This window comes from Lissotriton vulgaris, chromosome 12, assembly GCF_964263255.1.
Source record: "Lissotriton vulgaris chromosome 12, aLisVul1.2, whole genome shotgun sequence".
Taxonomy (NCBI): domain Eukaryota; kingdom Metazoa; phylum Chordata; class Amphibia; order Caudata; family Salamandridae; genus Lissotriton; species Lissotriton vulgaris.
The window spans coordinates 292,862,302-292,879,342 of NC_141700.1; the positions used below are offsets into that span (position 1 = coordinate 292,862,302).

At 48.0% G+C, this 17,041-nt stretch overlaps 1 protein-coding gene across 2 annotated transcripts in view; it reads right to left on the bottom strand.

Annotated features, from left to right (window-relative positions):
• Window positions 1-17,041, bottom strand: part of GAN (gigaxonin) — a 307,857-nt gene that overhangs the window by 26,930 nt on the left and 263,886 nt on the right. The window contains exon 10 of one of the 2 annotated variants that reach the window (XM_086945082.1): window positions 7,654-7,763. In XM_086945082.1, coding sequence (XP_086801208.1) covers window positions 7,654-7,763 — 110 coding nt within the window. Of the gene's footprint in view, window positions 1-7,653; window positions 7,764-13,960; window positions 14,203-17,041 lie in introns of those variants that run through there. The other variant, XM_086945083.1, reaches the window with a different exon arrangement.

Below are 17,041 nucleotides of genomic sequence, written 5' to 3' on the forward strand. Positions count from 1 at the left end.
GAGATAGGCCTGCTAGCATCTCACAAAATGAGCTTACACTCCCTTCTGGAAGTTGCCACTAACCAATCCAAGGTGACAGGTGCCAAACAACATGATTAATTCCCTTGAGATCTGCATTTCTACATCCCCCTGATGCTGAATTAGAAAGTCTGCTCTGAAGAGTTGAGGAAAAGCCTAGGCAAATATCCAGTTTCAGTTCATCCACAGTACAATGTTTAGGCACTGCGAATGTGGGTACCTTGACTCGAAGCTTGGGCATTTTCAGTTGTGTAGTGGCATACACATCAATGGTGGATGTCCCCCATTTTTTAAACTATTACTGAAGAACTTGGGGATTTATCTCCCAATCATGTACTTGTTAATGAGTCCTGCTTAACAGGCCTGCATTTCCGTTGTCCACCCCAAGCAGGTGCTCAGGTGTGAGCAGGACTTCATGGCGAATGATCCAATGCCATACTGACTGTGCCAATGCGGGCAGCTGAGGCGAGTGAGTGACTTCTTGGTTCTTGAGCAAGACACCAGTAATTTTGTTTGTTTGCACAAGAATCGTTTTGCTGCAAATTAATGCATAAAACACTGAGTGCCAATGGAATTACTGTCTCCTCTGAGAAACTGATGCACCACTCCCAGTGCAGCAGCATCTAGGTACCTTAAGTCAGGTTGTTGAGATGCACTTCCCTATCCACTAGCGAGGCATCTGAGGTAATGGACACAGCTGACATTAAGGTTCACAACTGTCCAGTTCCTGTTCTTTCACCATCTGAGATTCTGCTGAACTCTGCTCTACCAACAGTAGATCTCTCCACTGACCCATCGCTTGGGACCACTGCCTAGAAAAACACTCTTGTGAAGGGTGTATGTGCAGTCAAGCATTCACAACTATTACAATGCAAAATAACATAATCCTTCGCAATTTCATGCTTGTTCTTACTGTAAGAGGACACAACATCTGGTAAAGAGGAACCAGTCTCTGAAAGGCCATCACTTTCTCTTAGTTGGGATAGGCTCGGCTGTCACTCTGTTTAATACAGCTCCCTAAAGAGGGTTGAATCTGTTCAAGGCAGAGAGGAGATTTTTTGGCATGGACAGTAAAACCTAGTCTGTGAAGAAGTGACAATACTCTTTCAATGTATGCTAGGCTTTCCAGCTTGCTAATGCCCTTTATTACCCAGCTGCACAAGTTACAACTTGTGTAACGATATATCTGTAAGAGACATTAGTTCGTGATAGATTCTTTACCTTAAAATATCGCCAGGCGTCAGGCCGGATCCGGAGAGTTTTTCGTCAGCAGTACTCCTACGTGTCGGAAGGTGGCGTCGTGCAGCTCCGTGTCAGTCGCTTGCGTCGTAGGCGCCGAGATGACGTCACGGAGACTACTTAGGCAGCACCACCCATGCGCGCCGACGTCAGTTCCGTACACAACTTTCCGTGTCAGGAACGCAGAGCCATGCAAGAAATGGACCACTGGTGCAATGAAACTAGGACCTTGAAAGGAATGACCTTAACCCCAGAAATCAGTTCGCAGAACAGGGACGATGGGTGGGGCGGTAAGGAATCTATCACTAACTAATGTCTCTTACAGATATATCGTTACACAAGTAGTAACTTGTGCATCTGAAAGAGACACATAGTGATAGATTCCTTACCTTAGACTAGATACCCCAGCAATACCAACCCCGGTAGAGGGTCTGCGAACAAGATTACACCAGAAAGTCACGGAGAACAGAACGGCCAAAGAAGCCGGCTCTCCAGACTTGACTGTCAAGGAAATAATGCTTGGTAAACGTGTGCAGCCAGGCCTACGTAGCTGCCTGACAAATGTACTGCAAGGGAACGCCGCGTCCCATGGCAGTAGTGGCTGCCGTTGCCCTGGTAGAATGGGCCTGCAGCCCCACAGGAGGCTCCTTCTTAGCCAACGAGTAACATGCTTTGATGCACAGAACGACCCACCAAGAGATGGTTCGTTTGTGCACGGCCCGACCTTTTTTGCCGCCCATTTAGCCAACAAAAAGCTGGTCATCTACCCGGAACTGTTGTGTGTGCTTCAGATACAACGAGAGCGCACGTTTTGGGTCCAGACGGTGGAGCCTCTCCTCTTTTGAAGGATGCAGAGGTGGAAAGAAGGTGGGCAAAGTGATGGTCTGCCCAATGTGGAAGGGTGTGACAACCTTTGGCAAGAAAGAAGGACGAGTCCTTAAAACCACCTTGTCCGGATGAACAGAAAGAAAAGGAGGTTTAGAAGAAAGAGCCTGGAGCTCACTCACTCTTCTGGCAGAGGTGATAGCTACCAGGAAAGCCGTCTTTAGAATGTAAAGACGTACGGGACAGTTATGAAGGGGCTCAAAGGGAGCGCACATCAGATAGGTCAAGACAAGATTTAAGTCCCATTGAGGCATTATGAAAGGCACGGGAGGAAACGTGTGTGTAAAGCCTTTGAGGAAGTGATTAACAACCGGGGACTTAGAAAGAGAAGGCCGATCTGGAAGCCGTAGAAAGGTGGAGATGGCCGAAAGATAACCTTTGATAGTGCCCGGAGCAGAAGGAACAGAAGGACCTCAGAAAGAGTAGGCAGAAAGGGGATCTACAGACTTAGCTGTGCACCATTCCACAAATTTGTTCCACCTGCAGACATATACCGTTTTAGTGGAGGGACGCCTGGCTGCCAGAATGACATCAGACTTCGGGAGGAAGGTCGAAAGCCGTCAACTGTCGCCGCTCAATCTCCACGCATGGAGGTTGAGGCTGGACAGGTTTGGGTGGAGGACCGTCCCCTGCTGCTGCGACAGAAGATGCTCCCGAAGAAGCAGACGGATCGGGGGATCGGTCGCTATGCTGAGTAGCTCGGGATACCAGTATCATCGTGCCCAATCAGGAGCCACAAGGATGACTTGGGCCTGGTCGCACCAAATCTTCTTCAGCACTCTGGACATAAGTGTATAGGCGGAAAGGCGTACAACAGACCGCAGCTCCACTCGCAACGAAGAGCGTGGCCGAGCGAGTGCCGCCTTGGAAATTCCAAAACGCAGAACTAATGACATTGCGAGTTCTCTTTGGTGGCGAATAGATCTAACCAAGGCTCTCCCCACTGCAGAAAGAGACCTTGCGCCACGTCCAAGTTCAGACGCCATTCGTGATCCATCATGCACCCGCGGCTGAGTTCGTCCGCCCTGGCATTCAGATTACCTGCCAGGTGTTGAACAACCAAGGTGATTCCTTGATGTTCCAGCCAGGTCCAGAGGCGCAGAGCCTCCGGACATAGGGTCCACGACCCCACCCCGCCCTGTTTGTTGAAGAACTACATGGCGATGGTATTGTCCGTGAACACCTGCACTACACTTCCCCGGACAGAGGAAAGGAATGCTTTCAGTGCGAGTCGGATCACCCAAAGCTTCAAAAGGTTGATATGGAGCCAGGACTTCGCCAGGGACCAGAAGCCTCTGATCTCCGCCTCTCCGAAGTGCCGCCCCATCCCAGGAGGGACTCATCAGTCACAACTGTGTGCTCCGGTGGGGGAAGGGAGAGGGATCTGCTATTGACTCAATCGCGATTTGTGAGCCACCACTGCAATTGTCATGCAGTGCTCTATGAGATCTGGACATGATCGGACAGGTTGCCCTGATGCTGTGCCCACTGGAACTTCAGGTCCCACTGCAGAGCGCGCATAAGCCATCTGGCATGTTGCATCAGCAGGATGCAGGAGGCCATTAGGCCCAGGAGCCGGAGGGTCATCCTGACTGAAACCCGGGGTAGAGGCTGAAAGATCGGAATCCTAGCCTGATGTGACTTTGGCACATTGATGGAGAACCCCAGCCGGGAACAAAGCCGCGGGCGGCACCGGGGCCGCCGGCGAAGGACCTTGCGGCGCCAGAGCCGCCGGTGGAGGACCTTGCTTTGCCAGCGGCGGAGGGGGCGGCAAGGGAGGGCCCTCAGCAGGGACCGCGGGGCCCAGAGGAGGTCCATGGCAGCAAGAAAATCTTGCACGTGGGCAGGAGTCACAGACGGACCCGGATAAGGTGGGTAGGCCACAGGACTCACAGGCTCCAAAGGAGCGACGGGGGTGGTACCCCTGGCCCCCTCGCCTGCGTCTGGAGACCAACCGGGGGGACCTTGGAGAGCGTAAGCGCTTCTTCAACTTCTTCTTATGACGTCTCTTACCCGATTCTGAGTGTGAAGACTTCGACTCAAAGGAGCGATGATGATGGCTCTGCGGTTGGTCCCTCGATCGAACCCTGGACCTCGAACGGCGCGGAGACAACTGCCGGGCCTCCGGCAGCCTACGGGACCGCTCCTGCAAGGCCTTCGGAGCCAGGCCAAATAGTCGGAACATGACCGGGAATCATGGTTGTGCTCCAGACAATAAAGACCGACGCCATGGGGGTCTGCCACCGACATCGTACGGCGACTGGCCCCGAAGAATTTAAACACAGGCATCCCTACGTGGCACCAGGAGGCAAAGACTCAAAAATTGGGTAGACAAAAAGTCTCAAAAGTTAGTCAAAAAGTGACTAGGGTACGTGCTCTAACCGGAGCTGCGCTTGCTGGCGCGGAAAAAGAATGAACTGACGTCAGCGCGCATGGGTGGTGCCTAAGTAGTCTCTGTGACGTCATCTCGGCGCCTACAACGCCAGCGACGGACGCGAAGCTGCACAACGCCACCTTCTGACGCGCAGGGGAACTGCTGACGAAAAACTTTCCGAATCCAGTCTGGCGCCTGGGGATATTCTAAGGTAAGGACTCAATCACCAACGTGTCTCTTTTAGATATGGCCTTTCACTGATTCTGTGCTGAAGTATTTAAAGGATATAAGATGTAGACCTCAATCATTCTTGGAGACTAGGAATCATCATGAGTAGCATTCCATCTCCACATATTGTTTTGACTGAGCCTTTGGCATGCAATATCAGCACCTACCTGGAAAAGGATAAGGGCAGGATCTGCTGAAACCCTTGTGAAAACGGGGGAACATGAGGGTGGACCAGAAACTGAAGGGCCTAACCAACTTGCAGAATTTGTGGAATCCTTTGGTCCAACGGAATCAAGAGCAAACTAATTCAGCTTTGATGTATTGCCTAGAGTAGAAGAGACTTCTCTTCTGCTATTGCCATTAAAAGCAGGCATAGGCTGCTAGATTGGCTGACGACGTTAACTGAAGTCAAGGCCCCAAGAGTATCCACTGAACCTCCTGTAGTTCTGGTGGGATTGGTGCACTTAGAAAGCCAAACAATGAGCGCACCTCTGTTATTCTTAAAATGACCCAAAACTAAAAGATGATCCGGCAAATAGCCTAGCTCTTTCAACAGGCATGTCTTCATGATTCTAGGCATCTCTGTAAAATCTGGCAGAGTGCATCCAGGAATGTCATCTGATTATCATCCACTAGGCACAGGCAACTTAGTCTGAGGTGTCCATCCCAAAATGTAAGATTTGCCTGGCCACATCCTGGCCAAGCTAAACTTTATGAGAATAGAAAGTACAGGAGTTATTCATCAGCAAGCAACATCTCATGTACCAGGTCTCAAAGAGGCTGGCAATAGTTGCCCAGAATGCCAGGAACACTCAAAGAGAGTAGTGCTAGATGGCCTGAGGAGAAAACATGCTTGCCCACTGTGTAAATATGTTTAAAATCTGTCTGGCATAGTGGTTGGAAAAGAGTTTGAATTTATATAACTACAGGCATGTGTCATAAGACTCTCAGGTGTAGGGTGATGCACAAGAAATGTCATGTCTCCATTGCTGGCCTAACCACCATGGCAGAAAAGGATTTAGACCAGACCGACAAAATTGAGTCTACCAAAGGTCCATTGAATGGTAACACTGAATGCTAACAGAGGCTCAGAAATGCTAGGTCCAGATTGATGCATAACTCTCAGCATCTTCGCTTTAGTCTCCTCAGCCAGAAATGGCAGCTCTATCATCACTTTCCTTGGGTGGGGTGTGGTGGGGGCCCAGAGGTGAACCCAAAGACAATTTAGGAGAAATATCCAGGCCACTTGCACTTTACCCATCAAGTTATAGACCAGCCTCAGTGTCGCAAGAAAGCGACCTATCCGCCTTCTAATCATGGTCATCATCAAGTTCTATTGGTTGGAGGTCTTTGATAGCATTTGAATCTGACCCAAAATTGCCTTCCATTCATCTAAAATATTGTTCAGTGGAAAAGAAACAGAGAGAACTTTCCTCAACCTGAGACTACACCTTTGCAATAGTGTAACACAAAATTGGGCAAGCTTTTTCTAAGGAGGCTTTTGAATCTGGGACAGCACTGAAACAGACGGAAATTGATGTCACTGGAGCAGGCATTGGCACCAAAGGGCAGCAACCAATGAGGTTTGCAGAAGAGAAGATGAAACACTGGAGTGTCCTGGCGGCGGAATGGGCTGACTGAATGGGGATTCAATGCTGACAACAGGCCTACAGCAAAATTTCGAATGGGGTTCCTGGTGGATCCATGGTGTTGCAATGGGTGCCAGATGGAGGCAAAAAAGACACCATATGCAGCATAGCCTCCTTGAAGGCCTCAATGTGCAGCAGATTCAACAATGGACCAGGGCACTGTGGTAGCATAGACTACAGCATCGGCATCAGAAGTGAAGAGGAAGGCAAAGCCAAAAGTCCGGTTTCTAAAGTGCTGACTGAGACCGCTCCCTAGGAGAGGTGCATCTGGACAACGAAGAACTATAGTTTAACTTCTCTAGCCTTTTCTTTTAACTTATCTGTTGAGGGTGACCTGGATCCGGGTCAACCTAGTTTCCAGTGTTTGGCAACACTGAGTTTAGTTTCCAGTTCTCTGGTGGTCTTTGGGTGCATTAGGGAGAATTTGTTACAGGACTGAAGTGCTTGTGCAGATACACCAGACAGATGCTATACAGGATCCATTGTCATCATATATTTGCGATATGGTCCCCTGTAATGCTATACTTGGCTGTATTCCGCTGATGTTGGTCTGCCTGATCCATGTGTCAGCAGAACATAAGTAACCGAGACAACAGAAAGTTGTCTCAGTGTCTCATTCACCACTATAAATGGGACACATACATCAGTCAGCTTCCCTGTACTAAAAGTCCAGAATGGAGTACTGTTCTGCTGACAGCTTTCCCAATGATAATTGTGAACAAGACACAGACAAATGTCAGCTTGTTATCATCACTGGAAGCAGTAATAAACAAAGTCAGGGCCGATCTATCCCACTAAAAGTATTGCAGCTCTCAAAAAGCTCAATTGTATGATGAAAGCAATCACCCTAAAAGGAACAGGATTCTCAAACAATGATACAAAACATGTGTATGTTCTGTGCACGATAACAGGAGTATAATTTGTGTATAGTGCTTAGTCTGATCGACTGCTTTTCCTCATAAAAAGCTAGTCTTGTTATTTACCAATTTAGTGGTACTCTTTAAAGCAGGTAAAATCTTCAGTGGATGCAACAGAATAAAAGCCAATGATGTAAGGAGCACTTTGAAGCAGTCACAGTAGCACAAGCTTCTCTGGAATGTAAAGGTTCTTTGTAGAATTCAGTACGCTACTTTGTTGTTCCAAAAGGTATTATACATTTACGTCTGCATTTACCTTATTAAAATGTCAGTGGAACTGCCACAATTAAACAAATCAATGCTCAAAGGTAAGTAAGCAACATGTAATAATGTGTTCCCTTACCTGTATCAAGATCTCCAATCACATAAATACTGGCTCCAATAGGCACTGCCCCGTAAACAAAGGAAGAGCTGGTAGGGATGCATAGATTCTGATCATTTAGATAGATCCACCTGCAGGAAAATTCAATTCCATTGGTTAACCCTTGGTTGAGGACTAGAGTGTAAATCATAATAAGGTTTTCCTTGTGCATTTCACTTTTTAACAAATATTCTATTGTGCAAAGGAATTGCCAATAAGGGTTTTACTGTACAGAGATTACCAAAGGTAATGCTTAACTGCTCTGACTGGAGCAGAATTTAATTTGCCTCTGGATGGTTTGATAAACACACACAAAAGCAACTAACAATATTAAAGGCAATCAAAGAGGCAGGAAACTGGAGGTCGTGATTAAGAAGGTTTAGAGACCGGACAGCCAAACAATTAAGAACACATGAAACAAAAGCAACATGAAACGTGTTATGAGAGTAGGAAGAGAGACTTACAGTAGACTCCTATGTCAATGACTCATGCATTGCCTGTGAAAGTGGCGTATTCTCTAGGAACAATAATACATGCCAATCCAGCAAGCAACCCTGGAGAACATAGGGATGGCCTGGTAGGAAAGTAGCCGGTCTGAAGGAAAACCTCACATGAGCAAAGGAAGCATTGAAGTATTTTCCACATTCATTTTTGCATAGGAAAATTAGAGACCACTACAGCCTAAACGGAATTGCACAAAATTGGTCAGAAAGCAAGATCTTTGACCAGAATCTGTGCTTTTTGTGCAATTCTGTTCAATAGTTTTAGAGAAAGGTTTAAAAAAATGTAGATATTTCACGCCACGGAGGATCGGTGGAGCATGAAAATGTATGAATGTATATACATATATGTACACACAGGGTAGGGATACCCTCCCTTTTTCTCAGCCTTTTGTGTCAATATAAAAGGAGAGTGGACGTGTGACCCACCCCCCTCCTCAGCGTTGCACAGGCCTCAAGGACCCCGTCCCCTGGGACATTGCTGTTATCTGCCTGGGAGAGTGTGGGCATAACCTGACCACACTCTTTCAGGCAGAGAAAAGAACTTTGCTTCCACCACGCTGGAGCAGTAGGAAATGTTGCTTTTGCTCAGGCAGGAGAAGTACAAAAATGCTGCTCTCTCCAGGGAGGAAGCAAGGGAATTGTGTCGAATCCTGCCACCACCCAGTATGATGCTGGCCAAGGAGCCAGCTGGGGCCATGGGGACCTTGGGACTCCCACTCCCCTGCTGCGCCCAACAAAGCCAGGACTTTGGATGCCCTTGTGGGTGCTCAGGATGGGCACCCACCAAAAAATGAGAAAAGTACAAAAAAGTGATTGATGCAATGCTTGAATTAATCTCAACCACTGGTAATTAGTCAGGTTGCATCCCAGTCTATTGTTACTTTGGAAACCATCCCATTTCCAGTTTGGTCCCAGCTATTTGCAAACCAGTCATGACTCTTCCAAAGGGAACAGTCCAGCCGTTTGATATATCACCCTGAGTGGGACAAGTATGCCCAGACGTGGGTCCAGTACCACTGTTCCACCGTCATACCCATCAAGCTTCCTACAGTACTCCTGTAGCGCATAGGTCTCAAAATGTAGGGAGCTCGTTTGGAACGGTTAGCTGGTACCAATTGTAGAGCCTTGGTGATCCTTGTAACTACACCTTACTGTGAAGAACAATAATGGTACTGTGTGGAGTGAAACAATGTTGCAACCGCTCATGAGAATAATGCCTCCTTGTGTCCTAATTATGAACCAAAGAGACATTATTATGTACGGTATTTGCCCGTCTCACACAGTTACAGAATGTAAGTCCTTTTATTATGTTTTGTGCCCAATCCATAACGTTGTCTTTCCTTTATGTTTAAAGCACTGCTGAGAATGTGGGCTTCAAGTTCTGCTGGGCCCCATGAGTCCAAGAACACTTGTCGCCAGCGTTATCGGGCAAAGCCGTCCAGTATAAAAACCTGCCACATCCGACATCTGGAGCTTGAAGTAAAGATTTTCTGTTTGAGCAGCACAAGGAGTCTACAGTGGCGAGCACAATAAAACATAGTGAAGCATGTGGAAGCAATGCTAACCACTTGTTGCCGCATTGAGAGGGTGCTTTCGAGGATAAACCCCAGGTTGCGAACTTGGGTCACCGGTTGAGGTAAGAGAGACCATTTCCAATGGCCAATGCTGGGGCCCCCAAATGTGCTTGTGTTTACCTAGAATAACCACCTCGGTTTTCTCTCCATTTAATTTCAACAAATTAGCACTCATCCACTCCGACACCCGCCGTAAACATCATCATTCTTTAGCTCACTTCGCCACCCCAGTTCAGACCCAGCCTTAAGCAAATCAGTCTTGACCCCGTTCCTCATGGGAACAGTCCAGCCCGAACTGCCAAGCCAGGTCTTCCCTGGACAGGAAACAAGCATCCTGGGACCGGCTTCCAAGTGAGTGCCTGTGTGGGCCTGTTTAGCTGTGTGGGTCTGCGAGTAGGGCTATGGGTCTGTGAGTGACTAAGTTGGTGTAGGAGTGTGTAAATGGGTCTGTAAAAGTCTGTCCGAGTGGGTGAGGGTGTGTCGGAGTAGGCGAGGGTGTCCGTCCGTGGGCGAGGGTGTCTGTGCGTGGGCGAGGGTATCTGTGCATGGGCGAGGGTGTCTGTGAGTGGGTGAGGGTGTCCGAGGGGGGTGAGGGTGTCTCTGATGTGAGTGGGAGAGGGGGTCTGTGATGTGAGTGGGTGGGTGGGTGTAAGCTGTGTGTGTGTGTCTGTGTGTGCTTGTGAGTGGGTGTGTGTGTGCTTGTGAGTGGGTGTGTGTGTGTGTGTGCGTGTGCTTGTGAGTGGGTGAGTGGGTGAGTGGGTGAGTGAGTGGGTGAGTGGGTGAGTGAGTGGGTGAGTGGGTGAGTCTGTCTGTCTGAGTCTGTGAGTGAATGTGTGTGGGTATGTGAGTGGGTTTGAGAAAGTGCCTATTTTTGCATGGTTAGCCCCCACTCTTTCTATGGTTTTTGATGTGGTTTCAATTGTTGTACACAGGGTCCCTGCCATCCAGGTCCCCTGTGCCAGTGCTTCTTCCCTAAAAACATATCATCAATTGGTACTTCTACTCCCTCTAAGTCCTTAGTAAATGGTACCCCTGGTACCAATACCTAGGAGCTGAAGACGGTCCCCTGCCCCCGCCCCCCCTTTACTGGGACCATATCACCGCCCTTGCAGCTTGCAAGCCTCAGAGAGTCAAAAAACGACAAAGTCGACATGGTACCCTGCCTGAGTGCCATGCCAGCAGCACTGTCTGAAGGCATAGGTAAGTCACTCCCCTAGCAGGCCTCACAGCCCTAAAGCAGGATGCACCATACCACAGGTGGGGGCTTGTCTGCATGAGCAGATATTCCCCTACTATATTGGGGTTAATTTTTTAATATTATAAGTGCCAGTGAAGCCTTAAAGAGTACATGGGCTGGAAACCCAACAACTCTAGTTCCACACCATAATGGCTTCACTGAACACAGGAGTGTCTGGTACCAAACTATTAATCTGAAAGCCACACTGATACCAGTGTGGGATTTGTTGTACTATGTACCCAGAGGGGACCTCAGAGGCCCTCTCAGGCACCAGAAACAATGCACATCCTGGACAGCGATGTCACACCTCCTCCCCCAGGATTGGCCAGTGATCGAAGGTGGAGAACCTTCAAAGGCCGGCCACTTTTGTAATGCGATCCCCAGCCTCTACTGCTAGCAGCACATAGTTGCCCTTCGTTTACTCCCCTACTTTGGGAAAACTCCGGAGAATAGGAGGTGTGCCCACCTCTGCCAACTCCACCCGCAAGGTTTGGAAGGCGAGATGAAGCACTTCTTTCAATCCGGGCCAACTTGAAGATGAGGGGACCCAACCAATCAGGGCTTAGTCTATGCCCCCTCCCATAGGAGGGTGGCATAATAGAAGGATCAGTCACTCTAATTAAGGTGCCCATTGGCCCTGGCTGCTACTCCACCAAAACCCTCCTAAATCTAGTTGTTAGGTGGCACCCCCAGACCTAGAAACTAGATCTGCAATGACCTAAGAAGCAAGAAGACATCCCTGGCTGCTACTCCACCAAAACCCTCCTAAATCTAGTTGTTAGGTGGCACCCCCAGACCTAGAAACTAGATCTGCAATGACCTAAGAAGCAAGAAGACATCCCTGCAGAGAAGACTGAAGATGACTGCCTTGGACCCAGCCCTACCGGCCTGTCTCCAACTTGTACAAAACTGTGACCTGTCTTGCAGCCAGCGACCTTCGAAAACCCTGGGAGGACTGCTGCCTTAAAAAAAGACTCCAATCTCCCATGGACAGTGGACCGGTCCAGAAGAAACTAACTCCAAGGGCTCCAGATCCAGCTGGAACCGGGATCCCTGCCCACTCTGCACCAGATGCCCCCGGCCCGAGTCGAAGTGGCTCACCTGTGCGGTGAAGTCTCCCCAGTGATCCTGACCACATATTCAGATTTGGCTGACCTCTCCTGATCTCCACGGTGGTGCCTGCAGTGTGAATCCAGAGGCTCACCCAGACCGTGACAGGCTCTGGTAAGAACACTCAGACGCTGAAAGGCACCTGAAGTCCCTGGGCCTTGGTGAGATAGACTGACGGACCCACGTCTGCAGCCTCTTGGGCAAAAGAAGAAACCCCATTAAAAAGCATTAGGGGACCAATGCTGAATCTGCACCCCGACACCCCTGTGCCGCTGGTGGTGTATATTTGATGCTGCTTTGTGCCCCGTGCTTGTCCTAACTCCCAAAGCTTGGCCCCTGCAACCAATTTACCTACGTGCAAGCAGTGTGGCTCCAGGCAACGCCAGTCTGTGTTGAAAAGCACTGGACCAAACTCCATTTTGACCTCTGCACACTGTTGCCCCTTTAACATAATAACATAATAACATAACATGTGTATTTGTAAAGCGCACGTTCACCCAGCGGTTTCTTGGCGCTGAATAACAGATGTTTATTGTTACCCAACTCAATGGTACTCATTTTATCGACCTCAGATGGATGAAAGGCTGAGTGGACCCACCGGGATTTGAACCTGTGACCATGAGGTCGAACACAGGCCCCTGCAGTGGACGCATTAGTCCACTGAGCCACCAGACCCCTTTGCTGCTGGTGATGCAGTTTTGCTACTCACCTGACCCTTGCTGACTTTTGGTCCCGAAGACTGGAATTTTAAGTGCATTACTTACCTGTTTAACCACAATATTATTTTCCCCATAGGATAACACTGAACTGTTCTGAAAAGATTTTAAGTGTCGATTTTTCAAAGTGAAAAGTCTTTTTTATTTAAAACGTGCTTACCTTATTGGGAAGATCTTGGGCTTAAAATAAAATACAAAGTATATTTTTCAAAAATTGGTCTGGATCTCCTTCTTGAGTCACGTATCCATTATTGGTCAAGGTTCTGCAATAAATGTCTTACACTCCTCTGTGTTAGGCCTAAGGCTGCTTGCCCACACTACCACTAATGGAGCACTTTGGGTTTTACTTTGAGCCCTGTACACATTTGGGGATCCCCTGGACTCGATGCATGGTATAACCACCTGGTGACAATACCATACACCTACTCCGGTCTCCTCGGATTGAGATCCAGAGGAGACTGGAGTAGGTGTGGCAGCGGGCATCTAACATGGACGAATGTGTGACTAAAAGTGTACGCTTCTCCCGGGATTAGAGAAGCTACAAGAATCACATAGCTAGTGTTTTACCCTATCAGTGGGCCCGTAAGTAAGGTCGAACCCCTGCATGCACAGCACACCTTAGCGTGTGTGCTGCAAAACAATACATGTGGCCACTTTCACTATTTAACACTATTTCAAGGTATTTGGTCCTGATGAAATCCTCCACAATTTTTTCAGAGGCTGAAACATGTCGACCAGTAGGACAATGAAGACCAAATATTAATCTTCTTGTTATCCCTTTCCTTTTTAATATATCCTGGGCTGCTGGGAATAAAAAATTGATCAGTAAGGAATCCCAGAGATATTTTTAATTTCACCATTTCACAACACACTACAAAAAATGCGGCTCCGCTGTAATCAGGCGTTATAGCACAGCTGGGTATCACTCGGCTACCCAGTTCGGAACCCTATGATGAAGCATGCCACCAACTAGGTTGGGGGGTGAGGGTTCTTTTTACAAACCCAAGTGGTGCCTGACACAATTGATGGAGCAGATGTAGTTCATCCACGTTGTTTAGGATATAAGTACATATATGGTAAATGTAGCAGCCACCGAATGGTTTAAATCCAATGATCCCTAGCAATGGCCATTGCTTTTTTTTTTTTTTTAACAATGCATTCAAGAAAAAGGAACACATATTTAAATTATGATCAGTGCCCATTGTTAGCTGCATTTAGAAGAAAGAACAAGCTACTTATCTTTGTTAATGCCCTTTCTGGTGGATACTCTACTGCAGATTCCTTTCCTAGTGAATACATCAAGCACCAGACTCGGTTTGGAGAATTCTTTCAGCAGTTCCCTCACGTGTAGTAGGTGGCATTATGCGGCTCCATGTTGACTCCATTGCACCCTAGAAATGACAACAAAGCCACATATAACACCACCCTTGCCCGCTGACGTCAGTTCATTTCTCAACACAGCCATTAACTAAGAACAGACAGTGTGCAGATGTCTACATTGGGACCTTTTTATGTAGAGAAAATGGTCCATTCCACAGGACCGGCAGGTGGGAGGGCTGGTGAGGATTCTGCAGTCAGATAACAATCCACCAGAAAGAGCAATACGATAGGTAAATTACTTGTTCTTTTGATGGATACTTCTAACCACAGATTCCTCCCCTTGTGAGTGAACATCAAAGGAGTACCGACCAAGGTGGTAGGTCTGAAGAAAGGATCAGACAATCCTGCAGGACCAAATAGGCAAAGTGCCCCGTCTGCCTGATCTAGCTATCAAGGCACGGTTGCACTCGACCGCGCCTATGCGCATGCGCTAGTAATAAGTGCTGTTGAAAGCCCACTATATTGCCGCGCATGCGCGGATGGATTGGTAAACCGCGCATGCGCAACTGGATCAGCGGTCTTACTATCACTTGACCGCAGTGAGAATTAGCGGCCGGCACTTTACCACTTAATGAGTGCGCTTATTGAGGTGATTATCCAATCAAACAAGGTATAAAAAGGCGCACCGAAGCGCCTTCCGGTACCTCCACTCCCTCTCGGACGCCAGTGAGAGGTACCGACGGTCAGGTAGGCTCCAGATGATTGCTGGTAATATGTTTGAGGTGTACTATTTGACATCAAGCAAACTGTGTATACTGGGAACCCCTACGAACTTTGTACATCTCAGTCCAATAGGATTTGGTACTGACCTTTTTCAGTATATTTCACATCCAGAATTGTGTCTGGTTTATTACATAATTTTTATGATTCCTCCCTATGGTTTCCTGCTCAATCGCTGTCTGCAGCACTCCGAGTCCTGGCCATGTAGTTTGGGGAGGGAGTGTCTTTTTGTAAACAACTGGGTTACGTTAATATTACATGGAAATGATGGAGCAAGTTAGATATACACCGCAAATATCATTTTGACGGTGATCTTTCATTTTTCATTTCCATATAACAGAGCGGGGCCTCATTTTCCCGAGCGGGTGCCGGGCGAGGTGAGGTTACTTCCCACATAATGCTTGGTGAGTATGATATTCTAAAAACCATCACTGTGAATAACATCATGAGAGTCAGGAGGACTGTAGCCTTCTGTGTAGCGTTGAGACTCTTTCTTCGCTATTTATGTGTTGTCTGTACTGTTTTCTTTGTCACTTAGGGATCATTGTATACAATTTTATTACATATTCTGTGCACGGTTTTCCTCTTTTGTAGGAAAGGACAAGTAATTCAATTTCACCAGTTCACATTGGGGATCCAAGTTCCTGGTAGGAGTAATTGAATAAGTATTGCACAGTACTATTATTTTTACATTATCTCACTAGCACCTTTTGCAGTAGCTATCACATCTAGGTCCTGAAGAAAGCTGGACAGTTTGTTCCATACAGCTGAAACATGTTGACCTCACTGCACAGCGCCATTATATAGTCATATTTTCAGACTATTAGGCGTCATTTTAATTTTGACACTAGGACAATCCCTATTAAACAAATTTTTTGCCTTAATGCCAATTTTATATATTCTCACTCACTTTTTTCACAGCACTGCACACCATCAGCATCATCTGAAATACACTGTGGCTAGAGGTTTATCTCGGAAATCCATCTTTGCACCATCATTAGATGGGTTGGGCGAGTTTTGGATCCACCATATATATCCCACGTGATGATATTCCGCCATAAGGGTGGGCTGATGGGAATTTCTCAGCCCAGTGTTATATCATGGCGTTGTTACATGATCCCTTTTTGTCTTTAGTTTCAGAACAGCACACATCAGTTACTGTGACTAGACATCTCCTGTTTTCAGAAGACATGTTGTTCCTACTATTCCCGGTTAAATTTAACCAGAGCCTCAGCATCACAAAATGGATGCTGCTGCCACAGACACAAGTCTGACCTCCTGCTGCTGGAGTCCTTCCAGCGAGGGAGGCTTGGACAATGGGTTTCCTGCCTTGGGAGGTGCTAGCACCACCCCAGACAGGACTTTGTGTATTGGGAGAGGGAGGGCTGAAAGGATTGAGACACTGCCTGGGGCACACAAGGTGTCCCATGCATAGTACAGTTCAAACCGTTGATGGGGCTTCCCTGCCCCAGCTCTGGCGCAAAACTGGACAAAGGGAAAGGGTAACCACCCCCTTCCCTGGTCCCACCCTTAGGAGGGACCTAGCAGGTAATCCAGCCCCTAAGATTCGTATATAGGTAGGAGTCGAGTCACAGGACTTTAGATTATCCTGACTGAAACTTTGAAACAAAACTCTGGACCTTCATCACTCTACTTTGGAAGAAGACGACTGAAGAATCTCCCTTGTGGTCAAGGAGTTTCACCCTGCACAAGCAAGCACCATCCAGCGATCGATGACTTGCTTTGCTGCCGCCTCTCGCCTCCCGCCGGAGCCCAGAGCCTGACAAGAACCGGATTCTCAGACATCCAACAGTCCGATCCACAGTCCCTGCAAAGCTGAGACCCGTGGAGGCGACGTGAGACGTGGGACCGGCCATCTTGAAAAGTCTGCCACCTGCTAACTGTGCAGCCCCCGAGGTCCCCTCGAAGCTGTGCATTGGGGATTGAGAAGCTACAGCCCCGAGCAGCAACTGCACCGAAGATCAGCCCTGCACACTCCACGAGTTGTGACGGGGGCCTTTTGCATTTTCCTGCTCGACGTGTCTGCCCGGTCACTTGCCCGTTGGCTAGTGGCCATCTTGGCGACGATCCCGCGAAACTACACCGCTGGTCTGGTTGCTCCAGACTGGC